Source organism: Epinephelus moara, chromosome 3, assembly GCF_006386435.1.
Source record: "Epinephelus moara isolate mb chromosome 3, YSFRI_EMoa_1.0, whole genome shotgun sequence".
Lineage (NCBI taxonomy): Eukaryota > Metazoa > Chordata > Actinopteri > Perciformes > Serranidae > Epinephelus > Epinephelus moara.
In genome coordinates this window covers 19299624-19317795 of record NC_065508.1, presented here as the reverse complement: position 1 = coordinate 19317795, position 18172 = coordinate 19299624, and the positions used below count along the sequence as shown (strand labels likewise).

At 41.1% G+C, this 18172-nt stretch overlaps 1 protein-coding gene across 1 annotated transcript in view; it reads right to left on the bottom strand.

Moving 5' to 3' along the window:
- atp2a3 (ATPase sarcoplasmic/endoplasmic reticulum Ca2+ transporting 3) overlaps positions 1-18172 on the bottom strand; it is a 75806-nt gene that overhangs the window by 14767 nt on the left and 42867 nt on the right. Inside the window, exons 9-13 of the mRNA XM_050036989.1 lie at positions 8295-8383; positions 6477-6579; positions 4678-4809; positions 777-893; positions 461-679 (exon numbers count right to left, since the gene is read on the bottom strand). Coding sequence (XP_049892946.1) covers positions 461-679; positions 777-893; positions 4678-4809; positions 6477-6579; positions 8295-8383 — 660 coding nt within the window. The remainder of the gene's footprint in view (positions 1-460; positions 680-776; positions 894-4677; positions 4810-6476; positions 6580-8294; positions 8384-18172) is intronic.

Sequence of the window (18172 nt, the reverse complement as noted above, 5' to 3'; positions counted from 1 at the left end):
GGTCTTCCGGTTTCCCCTTTTGAATGACCAATACAGACTCTAGCCGCCTGCTGGTGTGGAGAGTTATTTCCTCACATGCAGGCGTGGAACATTTGCAGTAGTTGGCCATTGGCTGTAGCCATGAGACGACGCAGCTGAACTGTTGGCCTTCGTTGCCACTAGCTCTTTGATGTCAGCTTGGTGTGTCTGGGCTTTTAGATGTGACCTAGGTTGAGATGGTTTTCTTATTTTGCCCAGTGAATGTGAAGATTTTGAAAAGCATTTCATGTCTGTATCTGCCAGTGAGCCACCCTGATAAGAGTAATAATACGTTAATTCCTCTACAAGAGACTTGATCTTCTCTGCAATTAGGTGTTAAAAAACAAAAACCAACAATTACTGCATAGTATACCTTTAAAAAAAAGGGTCTATTTGAAAAATTTGTATTCCTAAGATAAACCTCAGATGTCCTCTACTGTACCTCATACTCTGCAAACTTGCTGGAGTTCTCCAAGTCCATGTCCTCCTTGCGTGGTGGGACGTCATGTGTAGCCAGGGCGAGGCAGCGCAGGGTGTCCCTGCCTGTCCCCCAGTCCCTGATCTTAGACAGCAGCTGGTCGCGCAGGGCCGGTGTCAGCGTCACCTTCCCTGTCCCCACCCGAAGGTAATTACAGCGCTCAATCACGCTCTCCGGAGCACCCTGTGAGGAGAAGAGTAAGAATCAATAGCAACAAATGCAAATGACGCAAAGTGTGTCTCGCTCTTTGTGTATTTGTGATCGTATTATTCTCTCATGCCTTGATGAACATCTTGCTCTGGGAGCCCGGCTTAACAGGGGTGCAGTACACAGACATCGACTTGCGGTCACGAGAGAACTCCAGGGTGAACTCTTTCTTCATCAGCTGTTTGATCACCTGATGGATGAAAAGAGGAGAAAAGAGACAGAGGAGAAGAAAGTGACTAAGAGTCAAAGCGTGAGCTAAATAGCTGTATCCGTGGGCAGCCGTCAGGCCGGCGGCCAGCGCCTGACTGAGAGCTTTGGCTGAGCTACTGACAGCTGAAGGATGACACTTTGGACCGAGCACTCAACAACCTTGTCTGGATATCTGACTGCAGCTTCACGTCTGTGTACAACAGCACAGGGCTGAGCACAGTGAGCAAGAACAATCAGAAGCATATAGAAAATAATAACAAAATGCTAACAAGAAGGCAGATCAAAGGACTGTAGGAGTCTAAAAACATCCCTACTCCTTCCACACTGTTTTATCTACATTAAATGCCATGTCTTATTGTACCAGCAGGTGTCCCTGCAGTTCAGAGTCTGTGTTGATCCCATTACAGGCTGAGAGGTGAACAGTCACGGTGCTCTCTGTGATGTACACACGTCCTGTCAGGGGACATCAAACATCTGATGGATGTCCTGAAATTTGTTAGTGTGACAAACTTCCCCTCTCTATCAATCAGGAAGAGCAATGAGAATACAAATTCAAGGTATCTGCATGTTACTTTCTCCTTCTCCTCCACTACATCTCAGAGGTAAATATTGTACTGTTTACAGCATTACATTTGTCTGGAAGCTTTAGTTATTTTGCGGGTTAAAGCTTTCCATCCCCTTCCTGTCCAGTGAAAACTATGTATCTCCAGATGTGCTGATGTTGAATGTTTGTGACAAACTGAAGGATGTTCCTTAGTTTTTTGAGAAAAATCTTCTACCTACTAGGGGAACAGTTTTCCCCTTAGACCTAGTTGTGAGTAGTTTCATGGCGGTAGTATGTTCGTTTTTTTGCCTTTAATCGATAGTACAGTTAGTTTAGTGTGAAGGGGGGAGAAAGAGGGGGCATGACATGCAGCAAGGGGCTGTAGGTTATCGAACCTGTGGCCTCTTCAGCAAAGACAAGCCTTTATAAATGGGCACCTGCTCTACCAAGTGAGCTAATGGGCACCCCAAGGAACTATTTCCTTTTCACCCACCGACCATATCACCGCGCAGAGGAAAGTGTGCCTCTACTCATGGACAAGAGGCTCATGCCCAAGACAGCGCAACATGTTAACATTAATGGCATCCTCCTTGGCTGAGCTGTGACGTTAGTTCAGTGGTGAGCTAGCGTGGTGATTCGGTTTGTCAGTGTAAAGAAAATAGTTCCTACATGAAACTGCTCACAACAAGGCCTGTGGATTATCTTGAGCAATCGGGTCACGATTTCTGACAAAAGAAACATTGCTATTGAGTTTCTTAAATGTATTATTTTGGGCGCTTTAAGCACCACAAGCTAAGTGCCATCTAGTTCCATTATATTGGAGAGAAGGCCGACATCTCTACAGCAGATATCTTTAATACTCATCAACTCACACCAAGACAATCTAGATGAATAAACAGCACCAAAGGTAAGAGAACAAACATGTATTTTTAATTTTGGGATGAACTGTCCCTTTAAGTTAAATAAATTCTTTAAAAACCCTCTTGGATCAGCTGGAAAATGCATCGTCACAGAGCTGAAAACACCATGAAAGGTTGACCTTTTAAGGATACATGGTTCTGACAGGACAGCCACACTAAAAACATATGATGATCTTATAGAATATGATGCTTTGCTGTCGATTAAACTACCCAACAGTGCATAAAGGGGTTGAAATGAGCACAACCTTAAACATCTACAGCAGTAAAAAGCAACACACACATTAATGTAGCGGTAATATTAATCCAAAAACACCCGACAGGATAGGAAAACACTGACAGGGAATATTTTACTTTAGGTAAAATTCTATATGCAGGACTTTTACTGTTAGTGGTGTATTGTCACGGAGAGGTATTAGTAGTGTAATTGCGGTAAGGGATCTGAATACATCTCATCTGCCCTTCTGACTTCTGTCACTACGAGGCTGCTGAGCATTTCCAACAGACGAGCTCTGTTCTTCCTGAGATGACACTAACAGGGATTTTAATGACCTGCTGAATATGTACAGTGATGTAAAGAGGCTTGAAACCAGAGGTGACTGACTTCAACACAGTGGATGACAGGCACCTCAGCACTGAAACACCAACATCATCTTCGCGGTTCATTGGTCGTTCACACACTAAGACATGCTCTCCTGCATAGGTCTGACTCTACATTCACATCTGACATCTTCTAAGAGGAGATCCGGCACTTCATGCGTGATTAGCTGCAGTGAGCTTTGTGCATAACTGACCTGAACTCAGTGTAACGGTGCGGGCAGGCTTGCTGTCTGCTGTAAATGACATTTTAAACATTTCAACTTTTAAACAAACACTCACAGGTTCACACCCTGAAGGCAAACATATGTGTCTGTCGACAACCATGAACCTGGTGACTCAACCTCGAACCTGTTGCAAGTCTGTGGACTGTGGATGAAGCTAAATGTAAAATAATCCGTAACAGATATGTATAAACAGGGGGTCATTATGTCATCCTCTCAACCAGGCAGCTACAGTGTGGTATAATGAGCAGAGTAATTAGAGTCTCATTGGTACGTTCATGCTGAGAAGTGCAAAGCCTGCAGCGGATATGGTGAGTATGCTCACGGTTAATGAATGACTGAAGACGAGTACTAAACCGATCTCACACAGCACTGCCTGGACATTTAAGGAGTACTCCACAGATTTAGCAATGGAAATACAGGCATAAAAATGGTCTGTTTTACTTCACACATTCTTCTTCTGTGTGAAAACCTGGCTTCTACGTTACCCACAATGCAACTTGCCCACTGATAGCTGGATCAGAGATTTGGGTGTTATGCTAGTAGTGATGTAGCCTCAAGCTGCTAGGCTACAGAGGTCTTTCTTCTTTACCTCCAAACCCCAGTTTGAATTTTGACAAGCATTTTCAATAAAGCTTTAGTTGCTTACTAAAAATTACAACTGGTTTTAAGTCTTTTGTTTTATTTTAGATTTTAAATGTCGTGTTTATTTAACTGAAGCCATTTTCTTTAGTGGAAACAAAGCTTTTATTTACTTTTATGTCACAGACAAGAAACTTGCAGAAATTGCAAAGACAATAAAGCCTCCACAAAATAGCTTTGTAAGTCTTAAGTGGGATTTATCCCAGTTCATTTGAGTAGAGGAAAATTCAGCTAGCTGCTAGCCTAATTCATGCAATATAATGCCTTAGCTAATGCTAATAATGTTAGTATGTTGTATATGTGGGGAAAACATGTTTAGTTAGAGTCAAATAGGGAAACTGTTTTGTCGTTGAACCTTGTGATTTATAATGACATTTAGCCACAGAAAAATGGAATTACTTTGCCACTGCTTGGTGTGTTTTCAGCGTTATGCTAATAATGTTAGCATGCTGTATGTGGGGATAATATGTCGAGCACAAGACCTTTTGAACTTCTGTTAAATATTGTTGCCGTTAACACAGGTTTTAGGTGTGTTAGTTAAATAAATCAAACTTAACTGTACTTCACAGAAACTAAAAACATTTTTCATTTTTACACATTTTGAAATAAAGGGACATCAACAAAAGCCTTCTGTCAAAGTTTTCAAAGTTTTCACTAACAAAATAACACTGCCACACACCCGTATTTTTTCTATTTTGCACAGCTCCCTCTGGAGACAATGAAGGCTTCATACTACTTTTACATCCTCCCCGGGACCTGTTAACACATGCTGCTGTGTAAAGCCTCTGGGGTTCCCTTGAGAGATAAACATCACTCTGCAGTGTCACACATGTAGCTTACCGAGTTGCAGGCACCAGCACGTTCCACTTTGCTGAGTCCAGACAGGTCAGTCTTGAAGACATTCATCTTCTCCACCAAGGTGGTTAGAGCTGTCTCTGTGGCTTCACCCACCTTCTCGTAAACCCCTTTGGCCTGTGAGGGAACAGAAATATATCAAAATTTGCAGCTGAAAGGTTTTGGGATTTATAAAGTACGTTATTTAAACAGCAAACATTTCAAGAATGATGAAGTCATTGAATTCAGAACCTGTTTATGGTGACATTTTAGATCAAACCTGAGGAGAGACATTAAATCCTTAAAGCCATACACCGTCTCAATTGTTAAATGTGAACAACCCTCTTGAAGAATGATTCCTGAGCACACCTGCTGGGAGCAAATCTTTGGGTCATTTACCTCCTGCCTCCGCAAACTTTGACTCATACATGCAAAGTGGTTTTAAATGTAGGTGAGATGAACCAGTGATGGCGTACCACACATCATTTGATTGTGTGACTCGGCAATAAAACACCTCGCTGCCCTCCAGCGCTCAACCCCCCCTCTCTCTCTCCTGGTTTGGCCCATGTTAATCTCACACACATGTTCTTTATTCTAAAAACGCACAAAACTGAATGTAAAACAATCATTTACGAGAACAGAAACAGTGAGTCTGGGAGGATACATGGGAGCTGAGAAGTGCCTTATCCCTGGCCTCGCTCCTCAGCACAGTTACCGTGATACCATGGTGATGACAAAGAGGTGAGAAAAGAAATCCAAACCAGAGAAAAAGATCATACGTCAGAGTAAAATTAGCTCAGCTGAAGGAAAGGGGAAGAGAAGGCTTTCTGTTGTGTGTATGTGTGTATTCCAGTTCTACCTTTGATGGAGTCAGTACAGTGTGTAACTACATACTGTCAATGAATAAGGACATCTGAAAAGAAACCTGACCTACACAACGCTCTATGTGTCACAGATGGATTTATTTCACACAGAAACTTAAAGGGTAACTTTGTTTTTTCTCACCTTGGACTCTTTTCTCATGTTTTTGTGTCGAAGTGACTAATGGGAGCAACAATGTTTGAAAATGGTGCAGTATAGAGCCGGCAGAGGCATTTGTGCACTGTCAGTGTACGTCCACTGAAAGTTTGTTTTTGCCACTGACAGGCTCAGATTGTTAATTTAAGTGTATGGCACCATTATGGAAAGGACACCAACAAAAACTGGTCTTTGGGCTCTTTTGTTAATGAGTGAGATCTTTTTTGTGAACCAGAAACAGCCCTGAAGTCCCTATAACCAAACCCACCAGACTCCATTTAAATCAACAGTCATTTTATCATCGTGAAACACGCTTAATTCAAAGTCGACAGAAACTAAACAAAACTCACAAAAACCGTCTTGGTCTGTCTTTCCACTCTTCCAACAATCACAAGCTATGGTTTGGTTAAAGTAAACTCTTAATCCACCCAGTTAGGTGTGACAATAGGCTGGCTCTATCAACGCTAAAATTACTGTTTAATTAAATGGAGTCTGGTGGGTTTGGTAAGGGTGATAATGGGGATGTTTCTGGTGAAACAAAAAGGATCTCACTCCTTAAAAAAGGTCTGTCTCTGTAGGGATCCTTGCCGTAATGTTGTCAGACATTTAGAGAAACAATCTGAGTCTGTCAGTGGCAAAAACAAGCACTTTAGTGACAATAACTGATGGTGCAAAGTTGCCCATTAATGTTACGAGTTATCCTTTAAAATGATGTTAGGTGTAGAGGAGGAAACGAATTGCACCTATACAATTATCTGTGTGTGTGTGTGTGTGTGTGTGGTAATGACCTCATTGTAGTCCAGTGAAGAATCATTGCACATAGAGCACACAGTGGCCAACTCCAAAAGTCCATCGAAGTCTCCACACTGGATGGGCTTGTCTCCTTTAAGTCTGGAAGTAAAACACACACACACACACGAACACACACACACACAAACATCACACATAAGAGCAAAACACAAGGGAAAAACACTTCACGGTTCGCTGCACCTCAGACTCAGTAACCTAATCAATATGTATGAGTGGGGAAGACATTCAGTTGTTTAGCATTCCAAAGTTGACTGAAAAAAGCAGTGGTTGTACAGTAGTAAACCGTGTGTGTGTGTGTGTGTGTGTGTGTGTGTGTGTGTGTGTGTGTGTGTACGTGCGTGCGTGTGTGCCCGACAAACAGTGCTGATTGCATGACAACCATGGATCCCTTCCCAGTAGAGACTGCAACCGTTGCTAGCGAAGCTCCCACACAATAACCCACACTCTGCTGTTATGAAATCGACAGGTTCATGCAGAGTCAGAGCGCTGCCTGTACTCACCAAACAGCAAAATAAACAACACGCAAACACAATCATCTGTAAAGTCCTTCTCCTACCCGATGACCAGCCACCTACCTATATTCCTCCACATTTACTGAGATTTAAAACCTCCTCCTGATATGGCCCCAGAACTGAAACACTGTGTAAAACCCTTTTGTTTCTGTCATTGTTAATATGCACACAGGATCACTAACTATTTCCCTGGTTATCGCAGGAATTGCCATAGCAACCCATAAAGCAGAGCTATAAACACTTTTTGTGACAAATATTGGACCACAGCCCACCACAGTTTGCTCGACCATAGACGTCGGAACTAGTCGGAACTAGGGGTGCGCCCCCCCGCACCCCATCAGCCTCCCTACCCACTGCATTACGCTTTAAAAAAATAAAGAATCTGAATTTAAACTCAATTTGTCTGACTTACATTTATCTCTTTCATATCATTAATGCCTAGATCTATGCTTTTGATGTGATATGTAGCCTACCTGACTACATACAGTAGCCTTGGCATCCAGGATGTTGTGTCCATCCTGCAAACCTTGCAGCCCCAAACCCGCTCCATGCTGTCGGAGGTGGAGAAGCTCATTAAGCTCTGTCTGGCCCTGCCCATATCTGTCGCGGCATCCGAGCGCTCTTTCTCAGCCTTGCGCAGGCTGAAAACCTGGCTGCGCAACACCATGACGCAGGAGAGACTAACACATTTGGCCATTATGAACGCTCACAGTGACCTTATGGATGAAAGCGATGTCTCGACCCTGCTTAAAAGACTTTTCATTTTTTCATTCAAGGTTACAAATAATGCTGTTATGGTCCTTAAATGGCTTGATTCAGTTATCAAAGTTTCATTTTCTTAACAATAAAGATGCCGTGTTCATCCATTCTAGTTCTCTTATAATAAAGATGCCGTGTTCATCCATTCTAGTTCTCTTATAACTGCATGTTAATATAAAATGACTTCAAATCAAATCCTTAATCATTGATAAGTGTGCGTGCTTCCCCCGCCCCTCCCAACAAAAACCCCGTCCCCCCCTTAAGAAAATAGCTCCGATGTCCATGTGCTCGACTACATTTCTATTATATCTTGTTTTGCCATGTGCTCGACTACATTTCTATTATATCTTGTTTTGAAAAAGAGTTTCATCATGGCCAGGATGAGAGGACAGAAGGTGTGAGGGTTCTTTGTGAGTTAAAATGCTTTGGTGACATTTTAAAAAGCACACTGATATTTTGTTCATATAAAGAGGTGTAAGGGTGGACAGACTTTCCACAGTATAATGTTTAAAGTGCGATACTTACATTTGTCCCTCGGGGGCATACGTAGAACCAGTTATAGAGAACTCGTGGAGGCTGCAGGTTGAATCTTCAACTTTGTCTGCGACAAACATCTGGAGCAGAGAAAACACAAACAGAGGTGGTATAGTTAGCTTATTAGCCCAAACTGTGGAGTACACGCAGGTGTAACCATAAATACCTTTGCATATGTCCATTACTAGTTACTCCAGTTTGCACAAATGCAGCCGCCTCTCTCATGTTTGTGTGTTTTTTCTCCCTCTGAGCAGTTACACAATTTTCGACACAAAGACCTAATACTTATTACCACTTTCTGTTTGTGCTAAAAGAGAAATCATTTGCTTCTGATTCTCAAGTACAAGTATTCATCTCAACAAGGCAATCTGTAGCTGCAGCCATCTGTGCTAATGTTAGTCCATTTATTCTCAAAAATTTGACTTCAATCGTGAGATTAGAAGAACAAATTCCTCCTCTGAATTATTTTTCTTCTCTGCCTGGCACTTACACTGAAAATTTTAATTAATTCTTAAGACATTTTCACTTTATTCTTGTGATGCAAAACAATTTTGTGTATGTTGTATTTTCCATTAAGCGTCAGAACAAACATATAAATGACATTTTTATACAGTACTGCAATACTGTGTGGACATAAATCTTGTCTACATAAACTGTGGTCGCTGTGGCTACAATTAACTAAAGTCAATTATGGAATAAATATAAATGGTAAAACATGGTGTAGAGAAAAGTCATATTCATACAACATACATTCATACATTCAATCATATGCTTAAATACAATTTTGAGGTACTCAACTAAAATTTCCTTTTCTTTATATTTCTACTCCACTACATCTCAGAAGATAATATTGTACTTTTACTGCACTACATTTATTTGTTGCTTTCCAGATTTTTATTGATCTGTGGAGGGAAATATAAAGTAAATAAAATGAGCTCCCCCTTTACCAGCTGATGAACACATTAATGCATCAGTAATTATAATCCAGAAATATGAACAATATTACCCTGAAATGGGCCATTCTGCTTAATGAGTATTTTTGGTACTTGAAGTGTATTTTGAGTGACATAAGAGATAAGGTAGAAGAGAATTATAAAATAAATTAAATTAATAAAATACAAATAAACTAAATTTTAAAGATAAATCCAGGGGGATAAAAAGAGTTATTGAGCAAATAATGAGTATTTTTGGTACCTGAAGTCTATTTTGAGTGACATAAGAGATAAGGAAGACGAGAATAAATAAAATAAAATAAAATAAAACTAATAAAACAAAAATAAATACAATTTTAAAGATAAAGACGGGGATAAAAAGTTAGAAAGTTAATATAAGAGAGACATGGTCCCAAGTTTTGTGGAATCTTTTCACAGATCCTCTGACTGTGATTTTCACTAGGTGGAGAAAAGACATTAAATCCTTAGGGGCAGTTAGGGGACATGGGTTTAGATGAATCCTTAGAACCCCAGAGAGGGTGTCAAAAAGGTACGACCAAAAGGAGTCAAGCTTTGGCCAAGAGAAAATTGTGTGTGTGTGGTCTGCTGAGGAGAAAGAGCACCTGATACAAGAGTCGTCAGCTTGGCCCTAGTGTAGTGGATCCTGTAAACCACTTTAAACTGAGTAAGGCTCATCTGAGCACATGTACAAGTGGAGCTGATCCTGAGTGATGCCAAGTAAAAGTTTTAATGTAAGCAGCTCAGGATCAGTGTTGACTTGACTTGAGTCAAAGTGTGTATTATTGCTAATGAATTCAGCCTTTCATTTGCAAATGAAAGAATGTATTATTTATGCCTGTATAAATGAAACAATCCCATTTTACAGGGTTAAAAATCAAAGTTTAAGAGGTTAATCATTGAATGTTTAATTTAACGAAACCTGTTGTTGTGGGCAGCTATCAGATATGGGCACGCCCTCGAGTTATACTTGCCCATAGAGGTGATGTCACACCTTTGTTGCCACAGTATGCCAACGTGGACTTGTAGTGGTGATGTTAGCACATGTGGAGCAGTTATTTTACTGTCATGGCGGTATCATCACACACACAGCCCCATCATGGTGTCAGACACACTTCAAATAAACATCCAAGGCTGCGTCTTGTGTAAATACTAAGAAGCAGGATGCTGCTCACAAAAGGCCAAATACAAGGTTGTAAAGCATTATCAAAGTCAATTAGTGTCTGTAAACAGGAAGCACTCTCACTGGAGTGGTCAAGTTCATGAGAAAATCTCCACGTCCGAAGGCTCGCGGTGTCGCCACTTATTTCCCCAGTTTTTTTAGTGTTTCTAAACACGCAGGTGACATGGGAGTTACACTGCACTCACGCCTTGATGTAAAGCTTCATCAATCACTCACACTGCCATCCACGCCTCAGCTGACTGCTGGAGAACAAAGCTGGAGTCAGAGAGAGAGCTGCAGTCCCAGAGCTCTCCAAGGTTTTGCTTTGTTGGCTGCTCTGTTGGCGAATCTTTTTTCCCCTGAAATTCCCTCAGGAAGGGCAACGCACTGCTAATACTAATATATTGATGACAAGTGTTGTAGCCGGTGGTTTATAAGATTGAGATACATCACAACCATTCACAGTCCAAGGCCTCTCTGTGCATCTTATCTGAATGGCACACATACATTCCCAATGCCCTTGACCTCCATTCCTTTATTAATATTCAGTTAAGTAAGAGTGTAAGCACACACACACTCACAGAGGGAAAACATCCCTACGACCTCACTTAACTCCGTTTGAGACTCCATTAAATCGGACTGATTGAAGAATTAATGAAGCAGCTATTTGGTTAAACTTGATTTCCTCCATCAGTGTGTGTTTGTGTGTGTGTCAGTGACTTACCAGCCTCCACCAATTTAAAGAGGAACACAAAATCGATGGCAGACTTCAGATGAGAGCTAGCTGTCGCCCCTCTGAGCCTAAAAGGTAGGTTTCAGCCTTTTAATGGAGTAATTATTCCTTAACAACTCTGTGCGGCAGCAGGGTTACAGCATTTACTCCACTGATGCAGTCTAGTCTGGACAAGATTAAAGTCGGTTATAAATAACTGTCACACTAAATCATAATAATAGCCTCTGCCAGATTATAGCTTTTGTGAGAACATGCAATTTGTAATTTTTGACATCAACAGTGTTGACGTTTTCCGTCTCTCGCTGCAGTAAACAGTGGCACTGTTGGGAGGGAGGTTTGAAGTTGAAGCTAACAAATTTAACAGCCATTAAAGGGATTTCCATTCTGTAATTACCTACTTATATACTGTTGCAGTTTTCATTTAAATTGCCTAACTATGTATTAAGTATTGGCAAAAAAATGCATTCGTGTAAACCAGCATTAATGTTTATCTCATCACTATCAGCCTCTCTGTTTTCTGATCACTCTCCTGGCACAGTATCACAGCTGTATTAAGTTTCTAAACTGAAACTGAGAGGGGCCTTAAGGCAGTTTGCACCTTAGGTGACCCTGTGTAAAAACTAAGTTATGAAATGGATAGTTCCAGTCCTTGATTATTGGCCACTTTCAAAGTTGTTGTAAAATACTCCACAAGCACACAGCTGTGATGCACTATAGTATTACTGTGCCCAACAAGTCCTACAACCCAGGCCCTCAGGAAGTGCACCAGGCGTTGGAGCCAATTTTTGTAGCGTGTGTTTATTTTATTAAACATTGTAAAGTACATGTAGTAACCAGAGGTTGTGGTCTACAGCTGCTTTCGTTACAGTCCCTTTGCCATTCTTGTCATACATACTTGGCTGTGTACTTCATGTGTTACTGATGGATTCCAATAGAGGCACAACAGAGAGTTCAGCCTGTGTAGAACTCCTGGATTTGCATGGTTGCCCCCTCATAGTCGACCAAACGTTAGTCGACCAGAAAGGTCAGCAAGATTTCATTTTTAAAAAAAGAACAAATGTGAAACTCTATTAGGAGCTGCGCCTTGTCAAAATAAATCAAAACCTATATGACTGGACCATGTGGGACTTTAATTTGAAAGGACAGACACAGGAAGAGGCCACGCCCAGCAGTCAGACAGGAGAATTTCCAGGGCTGGTAGCTGAGGTTATTCCACAGGCTAGTTAATAACATGTCGGGCAGAAGGTGAAGGATGAACCCAAGGTGATATGTAAACTCATCTTCATTGGTTGACTACAAACATGACGTATCATCTGAAACATGGAAGTAGCTACATGCCCATTAGCCCACAGCGTCATTAACGGGCGGCTCGCTCAGTGTGTGACGTGCACGTGTAGATAAAATATAGGCCTATATTAATGAAGGTTCATTAGTACGGTTTTGTATTTCTCTGTAATGTAGCACAGTGTTAACAATGTTACTGATGCTATTCTTTCTCACACCTTCAACTCAAACCATTGTGTTGCGCCTCCCAAAATATATAATTAATAACTAAATTAATATCATAAACATGTGGGCGACTAGTTGACTAATGTCCTCCAATTACGACTATTGGTCCAACTTGGAAAATTCTTAATCTGAGGCAACCCTAATGTAAACAATAAACATGTCGACACTTGAGAAGGTTACTATATTAGTAATTCTAAGATCACGGCAGAAAAAGTGACAGCAGCGCCATCATAGATGGTATTTAAGGTCCCCAAACCAAGCATATCGTCACGTCCTCACCATACTGCCTTACACTGCCCCAACCATTCATGTGCGTATTGTATCTTGCAGAATTTAACCACCAATGCTCCAAATGGACACAGGACACAGGAGGCAGTCATCATGCACATGCGAATGCCTAATTAAAAGCAAGTACATCTCCGGTTTTAGATGAAGAGCTGCAGATGTCAGGCTGTGAACCTCCAACTTCTCAGGACGTTAACCAAATTTACTGTGACCTGCTGTTGTGTGCAAACGCACTCATGGCATCATGGAAAAAGTCCAATTATCTGCCTGACTTGGTTATTAAAACAATGTGTGTGTTTGTTTGGCTGCACTGTAAACACATACAACAGCTGCTGTGTTTCTGACAAAGCAGTCGGGGTGCAACGCTGAGGTTCAAACGATATCCTGAAATGAACATTACTTGAATCAGCAGCACAGGTCTGCCCTGTTATTCTCTTTTTACTGATTTTTCATTTTATTTTGGGATGTACCGTCCCTTTAAGAAACTTTAAATATCTCAATTCTTAATCTCACAAAGGTCATCAGGCTCTCGCTATATAACAGATCAACAATGAGTACTCACTTCTACTAAAGCACACAGAACACACACAAAGCAGGGCCTGAGGAATAGAATAAAGTTGTTCTTTCTTCTGTGGTCAGTTTCTCCTTCACTATCTGGTCTCCAAGGAAACAAGGCACAGTGTGATCCATGTGACTCAGAGGTAGTGGCACAAGTTTGTATTCTTCTACTCACTTCCCCTGTGCTGTGTGTGGGGATGAACGGTGAGTAACCCTTTTTATGTGCGCCGTCTCTTCATGTGTGTGTAAAGGGAAAAGGGAAGTCAGGATACGGAGGGGAATCCCTGGAAATCCTGCGGATACAGGGATACCCCCGAGGCAACAGAGACACATGTTGCTATCAGGGCCGCTGGCTGGAGACCAGTCCGAGAATAAGCACAGATGGATAAGCCTGGGCAAACATTCATGTGGGCATTTAAACCTCGACACATAAAACCCTATAAAAACAGAGCAGCGGACCGAGCATACAGGGAACATGAAGAGGGACGAGTTAGGCAACCACCAAAATGACTATCTCCAGGAAACAGCAAGACAAAAAAAACCCTGCAGAGCGGAAGTTTGATTTGTCTGTGTGTGTGAGTGTGTATGTGCCCCCTTATCTCCCAGCAGAGAGCTGAGAGCAGCAGGCCGGGGAGTACAGGTGGAAGCACAAGGTCAATATTTACCAGCGACAGCCTGCCTTGCTCTCTTTCTGTCTGGGAGGGTTTCGGGGGTTGTGATGAGATCACTCCTCCGCGTTCCTCCTGCTAGAGGGAACTCCCTGTTGCTACGCATTAAACACACGGATGCTCCACGTCATCTTGGGGAGCAAGGGGAGGGAGGGGCTTTTATGCAGCAGTGTCTGCCGTACAGGAAATGCACAGTCCTCTGATGCTAACTCCATTTTGAAACAGCACGAAAATAAAATGGATACAGAGACAATAGACACACAGGAGGTCATATGAAGGATAAAATCATTTTTCCTGTTCTGTCCAAGCACAGCCAGAGCACATGTAGTCTGCAGGACAATCAGCTTCTGCATTAACCACAGTCTTTAAATATCACGACTAGATGACTTTGAAAACCACTTTTTTTTAGCACTTATCAGGGAGTGGTGCAGGAATGAGTCCTAAAACCTGAATATGAGTTAGCATTTTAGCACTTCTGGTTCGCTTGTCTGGAAGTCAATGTTTTATTTGAATGAGTTTTTGGTTAGATGCCTGAAATAAGATCTGTGGTTAATACAAGCTTGAGAGACTTTCACATTTTGTTCTACCACATAAAATACATCAGTATATACCGCATTTGTGAATTCTGAAGGTTGCACACGTCTTTAAAAAGGCGGTTGCTGACAAGTGGCTAAAAGAGAGAACTGAACGTCATCACACCAAACACGACTTGACAACCGTCTTGCTGTGGTGACAATGAAGTCATGTTTATAGCCTAGCGTTAGATTTTTACTTCTAGCGATTGCATTTAGGCTTCAAAAAACATAAAAGTGGTGTTCATTTGTGAAGATCATCTACTATAGGTCTTCATATTCCTGGAAACAAGATCCAACTTGGAACTGGAGTTGGGCTGGGTCCATTCCAATGCCAGGGTTTCCCCAGGCATTCATTAATTTCTGGCGCACCGCCACAATATCAGCATTTGCCACCTCAAATTGATTTTCTACTTTTCAAGTGGGGCTGTTTATTCAGGGCACTGCTGTAATTTTTAAAGGCGACTGTTGGGTTATCCAGAGCACCACTCTGTCTCCTGGCAAAGTGTAGTGTAGGCAAAGACAGAGCAGCAGAAAGCCAGGCGGAGTGTAAGTAAAACTTAACCATTCGTTGATTTATACAGAAATAGAACGCTACATTTCTTAAAACAGCAGTGCTCTAATTTTAGAGTTTTCTATTGTTTTTCCAGCCTACCTTAGAAACCCTTTGCCTTCCCATGAAAACTACACACCTAGCAGTCCAACTCTGGGCCCATGTAACGGCGGCAACAGAGTTAGCTTTCACTCATCTCTGCAGCAGCTGCTCCTCCTCTAATCCATCGATCAGATCTGATCAGCTCAGATCAACCTGACCACAAACTCATTGGCTGGATGATCAATTCTCCACCCTGTGACTCAGACTTAACGAACTGCTGCTGACGGGGGGAAAAAAAGAATTCCAACTGCGCTGTGTTCGGGGACCCACAAACACCCCCGAATTGAGACGATGAACACAGAATGTTCACAAAGAGACGATGAGACGCATGACAGCTCATTGACGGATGACAGAAGCTGCAATGACTATGATCAATCAATGTGTGCAGTCAAAACTTTAAAGTTAAAACCACATACATAGAGAAGTAACAACAGCAGAGCTCTCTGGTTTGACCTTGGCGAATGGTGTTTGGTTTTTATCTTCAAGGTACAATGTCAAGATTGCTGCGTTGCAAATTGTCTACCTTTTCTTTTTACATCAAATGTCACGCTACGAACTGGGATGGATATATGAGAGGGTCGTATGTCCCACCATTCATACTCCATGCAACGGTATGAACTTTGTAAGGGCAGCTGCAGTACTTACTGATAGTAAAAAATAAAAAGTATGTGATTCAAAACGCAGCTTCAGTCTAATTTGGTCACATCTAGCTATGGGTCTAAAGTTTGTGCATTAATATTTTAAACACCTGAACTGAGAATTCACAGTGTCAGCTCTGGTCACACGTCTGTGTTATAATCACCAAGAGAGAATATATTTTAGAAAATCAGTAGCGAATCCTCAGGAATGACAATTGTTTTTTAGACTTTTTCACAGACATTTAATTGCTCAGAAAGTAAATACGTTCTGTCACTTTCAAAGTTGGCTGCAGACTGTTTTGTTTGTGAAAATAGGTGAAAACAGGACTTTCATTTATTTCTTCAATTTAAGTCTTTGAGGCACATAAAATATATTTCAAATCATGTGTCTTTGTTTTTAAATTCATTCTTAGGATATTATTATATTCTGCTTTGTCTTTGTTAATCAATAGCACATTAAGCTGCTGCCAGTGTTGGTGTTCTTTCTCTCGATTGGGGGCTGCTCAGGTCAGCTGCATTTTGGACTGAGTCCATTATCTTTGGGTCTATACAGATCGAGTCTCTCTTTTCTGAAAATCTACTTACACATGTCGGGTTCTGGTGGGGTTTAAATGTGGCAAATTCTGGTACTTTCTAGATCAATACTTTGTGATTAAAGGGAACCTATTATGCTTTTCCTTATTATTATGTATAAGGTTACAGTGTTAGATGTTTATTTTAAACGTGGCCAAAGTTTCAAAGAATGAGGTAAACATATGTAAAAGTAATCAAAAACCATAAGGACTGTCAACAGGTTGGAGATTACACACATTTTTTGGGACTGTCTGAAATTAAAGAATAACTAGAAAGGGATTCATTCACAGATACTGGCCATTTTAAACATGACTTACCATTAGACGCATTGTTTTTTATTAAAGGAGCGACCCCTGATGGAGCAATGAATTAGATGGATGGATGCATCTTCTTTCACTGATGGCCAAAAAATGATAACTCTATCTTGGCTGAAACCACTGCCTCCCACATTCTCTCAATGGCAAGACAGGTTAATGAAAGTGTACTCAATGGAAAAAATAACAGCAAAACTCCATGTAAAGATAGGTTAGACAGGTTTTTGATTCTGTGGGCTCCTGTAATTACATATATTAGGTTACAAAGGTCAAAAGTAACTTATTGTAAAGCCCAGTTCAGACCAAAGATTGGCCACAAGACAAGTTGAAACAGGCAACTACTTGCAATGCGCCCTTCTACAACATTCTTAAAACCTACCGGTTCACACCAAGTCAACTAGTTGAGACGATGTATCATCTCTAGTCAACAACTCTCTGTACCTCTCCTCTGTTTGCAGCTTTTCAGTCTTATTTTGTGGCTGAATATAATCTGTAGCTTCTTAGAATATGAATGAGGATAGTGATAGTGAGAAACTGCCGGTTGTGGGTTGAACAGGGGTCACATACACAGACAGAAATACATACTCCTGTCAAATACGGCGGCACATGATAACGGCTTACTGGCAACCGAAAAGCCTGGCTCCAGGTCCAAGAAGTCTTCGTCGGTGTCATGACTGCCCAGAAATACCTGAATAGCCGAGCTGTAGCAGCACACAGGTATGTGGCGTGACAGAGGAGAAACGAGCAGTTCACATTTCCACAAACCTCAGCGCACTTTAGGGACTGTTCTTTACTTGTCAGGGGAGGAGGGTGGCTGGTTGATTTTTATTTTATTTATTTATTTTATTTTGATCCCCCCTATGTTAATCACTTATTGATGCTGTTTTTGAAGTATGAATAAGTCAATAAGTAATTTATTCCATTGAAATATCATTGATGTATTATAGAAAAGTGATTTATCTTTTTATAAATGACAAACACAGAGTGTAGCAAACACAGAGAAATAGTCTGACATGCTGTCAGTGATAAGCTGCTAGTCATCACAGTCCATGATATCAACTAATAACAGGAGATGTCAGATTCTGCCCCTACATTGCATGTTATTATTTTATTCTGCTTTATGTTTATATTGTACAGCGTTATAATAAACTTTATTCCAGACTCAAGTCCATATAAGATACATACAAAAACACAGACAATACCATAAAAACAACACAACAAGTAGGTTTAAAACACTTAAATTTTACTTAAA